Source organism: Myotis davidii, unplaced genomic scaffold (genome assembly GCF_000327345.1).
Source record: "Myotis davidii unplaced genomic scaffold, ASM32734v1 scaffold1757, whole genome shotgun sequence".
NCBI lineage: Eukaryota > Metazoa > Chordata > Mammalia > Chiroptera > Vespertilionidae > Myotis > Myotis davidii.
The window spans coordinates 166,991-171,289 of NW_006288116.1; the positions used below are offsets into that span (position 1 = coordinate 166,991).

The 4,299-nt window shown below is 37.3% G+C and overlaps 1 protein-coding gene across 1 annotated transcript in view; it reads right to left on the minus strand.

The window, feature by feature from the left end:
* The window catches only part of LOC102760229 (guanylate-binding protein 6-like), a 32,179-nt gene that overhangs the window by 19,724 nt on the left and 8,156 nt on the right, over positions 1-4,299 (minus strand). The window contains exons 2-3 of the mRNA XM_006759898.2: positions 3,052-3,247; positions 428-486 (exon numbers count right to left, since the gene is read on the minus strand). Of these exons, the coding sequence (XP_006759961.1) occupies positions 428-486; positions 3,052-3,241 (249 nt within the window). The 5' untranslated portion in view covers positions 3,242-3,247. The remainder of the gene's footprint in view (positions 1-427; positions 487-3,051; positions 3,248-4,299) is intronic.

Consider the following 4,299-nt stretch of genomic DNA (forward strand, 5'->3'; position numbering starts at 1 on the left):
CTTTCACTAACATTAATTCTTTTTCACATAAGTTTGGTTTATTCAGACTGCTAATGCAATTTTGCAACATAAATATATCCTTGTTCATGTCTAAGTGGCCCTACCCACACATTGGATGAGAAAAGGAGTATGCTACATATAAAAAGCTTTGGTTTTTATCCATTCAACAATCATGACTCCTTAAAGAAGTGAGTTGAATGTACTGTAATTAAATCAAGACCTTTCAATAGTCTGAGGAATGAACAGGGCAATTTATTTAATATTATTTATTAAGCACCCATTATGTTCTTGGCATTGGGCGTATGTTTAAGGCTCAGGAGATACCACAGTGGCTAAAAGATACAGAAACACCTTCTCTTAGGAGTCTTATAGCCAATGAAGGCTAAGACCCTGGTAACTTATAACCAGTTTATGATAATAAGCATACTTTATAAGCCCTCATAAAGGACTGTGGCTGCATCTCACCTTTTACTTGTTTTGAAGATGCTGTGAATCACAACTAATTCAAGGAATCCCAGCAACAATTAAAACATTCTTTAAGAGAAACATTATCACATCACATTTATTCTTATTTTTTTCTATTTTGAGGGAAAACAGAACTTCTGAGAGCCCCACATTGAACCAGAATAGAAAAGATGTTGATGTGTGGTTGATGCTGTTTCTATATTCTCATTTTCTACCCATGGATTTCAGTATGTTGTCCTCTATTTTTCTTATGACTTGTTTTATATTCCCAGGGTCAGATTCTCTTTACAGTAAACCATATTCATGGGCTTTTTAGTATTTGGATATGCTAGTCTACAAGATATTCTTCAACACCAAGGTACAGTGCTCTAATCAGAATTTTCATGAAGGCTAGCTAAAGTCATATAAAAATAGCAGTGACCTAAAAGATAAACATTCTGATTTACGTTTCTCTTACTCAATTAAAGAAGCACTTACTGTGTGCTTACTGGGTTAAAGAAGCACTTACTGTGTGTTACCGCAAATTTGTAGCAAAGATTCCAGGTAAGGTTTTTCCTCTACTGATTTTAATTTTAATATAAGAAGAAAAACAAGTAAATATATAATTATATAAAATATGTTCATATTGTGTTAAATTTAAATGGAGAGGCAACATGATGGGCAGGGAAGACTTCTTTGATAACTGGGACATTTGTTCAGAGCCTTGAATAAAAGGAGCCAGCTGGGTAAAGAAGAAGCAAGTATTGCAAGCAGAGTGAACCACAGGTTCAATGAACTGGAGATAGGAAAGGGCTTGCAATTTGCAAGGGCAACAAGGAGGCTTGTATGGTTGTATCATAACCAGTGATGGAGAAAATGTATAAGGTATTGGAAAGACTAGGTCACAGTGGGCCTCTGAGGAGTATGGATTTTATGTAAGAATAATGCAAGCTTATGGAAGGCATTAAAAGCAGCTAGATGAAACTTTGCTTGGCTGCTTTGAAGATAATTTATTAGAGAGCGTCAAAGTAGAAAAAGGACACTTCAGGGAAAAAAAGAAGGGATTTCAGGCAAAAGATTAGACTGACTTAGCCTCATAAATAAAAATCTTAAAATAGTCCTGGTCCGTGTGGCTTAGTTGGTTGGAGTGTCGTCCTATACACCTAAGAGTTGTGGGTTCAATTCTTGGTCAGGGCACATGCATACCTATGTTGTGGGTTAGATCCCCTCATTGGAGCAAGCACTGGAAGGCAATGGATCTCTCTCTCTCTCTCTCTCTCTCTCTCTCTCTCTCCTTCCCTCCCTCCCCACCTCTATCCTTTCCCCTGTCTCTAAAATCACTGAGCCTGTATTCCAGTGAGGATTAAAAACAAATGAAAATAGTAAGATAAAAATAGAAAAACAGATTTGAGATATATTTAGTAAGAGTAACAAGAGGGGAATGTATGAATTGGATGTGGGAGATAAGCTAAGTGAGGGCTATCAAGTTAGAGGCTTGAAACTAGAGGTTGGTACACTACTGGGAAGAAAATGATTGAGAAAGCAGAAAGTGTGCTGTTACTTTGCTTTGTTTGGTTTGGTTTCATTTGGGTTTCAAAGTGGGGATTGATCTAGACTTTTATTGTGAACATAACTTTAAGTGGAAAACTTTCAAAAAGAACAAGTTAGATAGCTATTTGATTAATGAGTCTGAATGTCAGAAGAGCTATTGAGGCAAGAAATATCCATTGCAGAGATATGAGAATAAAAGTGGCATTTAAAGTCCAGAGATTGGATGAGATCAAACTGAGAAAGTATAAACAGAGGAGAGAAAAGATCTCAGGGCCAAGTCCTGGAGGGACCTACGATTCAGATGAGTGGATGAAAAGTTGGAGGCCAGGAAAGAGATTGAAGAGAACTAGATGCAGGGATAAAAAGAAACCCAAAAGAGTGTGGTGCCACAGAAGCCGAGTAAAGAAAGAATTTCAAGGAGCAGAGAGATATCAACTATGAGATAGGATGTCAGACAGGGAACTGAGATGGATCCAAAGAAACATCCATTGATCATACAAAAATGAAGTTCATTGGTAAATATAATAAGAGCATTCAGTGGACTGTTAGGGTTAAAAACAGTGAGAAGTCCATTGAAAAGAGAGGTGGGAAGAGTAGAATTGGGAAAGGAAATTGAGACAGACAAAATATTTTAGCTTGAAGAGGAGTAAAAAGAAAAAAGGAGGTGGTAGTCATAATGAGATATGGAGTCCAGAGAGAAATTTTAGGATGACAGATATTCAAGCACATTGGTTAGTTAATAAGAATATCACAGTAATAGAAATCAAAATTTCATGTGGGAGACATAACTTCAAGAGCTTAGTGCCTGGTGGGTTAGAAAAGATGTCTCTGAGAGCACTAGTTTGGGAGATTTTCCTTTTATAGGAAGCGGAAACATAGAAGTAAGAATTAGGAACAGAAAAGGTCAAGTTGCAAGTTTGCTGGTGAGAACTAGAATTAGAAAATGTGTCTATTAAGAAATGTGGGATCTCCTTTCCTGTGACCCTAGAGAAGCAGTGAGAAGCTGAGATTCAGCTGGACTTAAGCAAACAGCTTCTGTCACAAGACTTCACTCACCACACTTTTCTCTTGCAAGACAGTTCATCAAATAGGATTTTCCTGTGCGATACAGCCCAACGATGGCCACAACCACCACTGGTTGAGAAATCTTGTAAAGAATCTTTAAGGCTTTCTCGTTCACTGACATCTGCTCATCCTTGTTTTCCACCAAACACATGGGGACCAACATGATGGGTCCAGATGCCATGGCAGCCTGCAAACCCAAAATAGTTTCTCTGTAGTAATAACATCACAAATTCATTCTCTAATTCAAGGTTAATCAAAGCCTGTGTGCATCAGCAGAGGGCCTGTGGGACCTTTGTACTTTTCTATGGCACAAAATGTAGGATAGCATTTGATGGTAGTGATGAAACAGTAGATACTATCAGCCTCCAAAATTTTACTTCTGTAATAAAAATAAAATTCAAGAAATGATTCTCATTCATTGCTGAGCTCTGTGACAGATGCATTACAAAGCTGACCTCACTGCTCATTATATAAACCTTGCAAATTTGGACTTGTTATACCCACTTTGCATATGTAATCAATACAGTTCATAAAGACTGAGGGATATGCTCAAATTTATATGTGAACAAGTGGTAGGTCCTGGATTTGAAACGAAGAGAGTCTATGTCACTATACTATGCTTTGCAATCACTAATCTGGGAGAATCTTTCTTAACAACATTGATTATTCCATATACTCCTAGAAATAGTTTTCTTAATTTCCTTTTAAGTCTGTTCATAGTTAGTATATAGAAATGCAACTAATGTTTGCATGTTGACTATGTATCCTGCTACTTTGCTGAATTTGTTTATTACTTTTAACGTTTTTGTACCGTATTTGCCGGTGTATAAGACGACTGGGCATATAAGACGACCCCCTAACATTTCCACACAAAATACAGAGTTTGTTATATACTCGCCGTATAAGACTACCCCCTCTTCCGCACACCTTCCACACACCAAATAAAAGGTAAAACAATATCAGATTTGATTTTAACATTTTAATTTATATTCAAATGCTTATGACATGCAGGAAAACTGTCACAAGGCTGTATGTAATCAAACATATACATAAAACAGTGCAAGTTTATTACCGGTAAACATACCGGTAATTCACTAAAGAAAACACACTCTATAGACTGGTACCGTAGATGCTTCTCAGGAACACAGGCAAGCAGCCCACAACCTAGAGGGACTGTCAATGATAGAAGAAAGATAACAAATAGAGGTAGAGAGCAAGTGCCGGGCAAGTCCCTAGCAA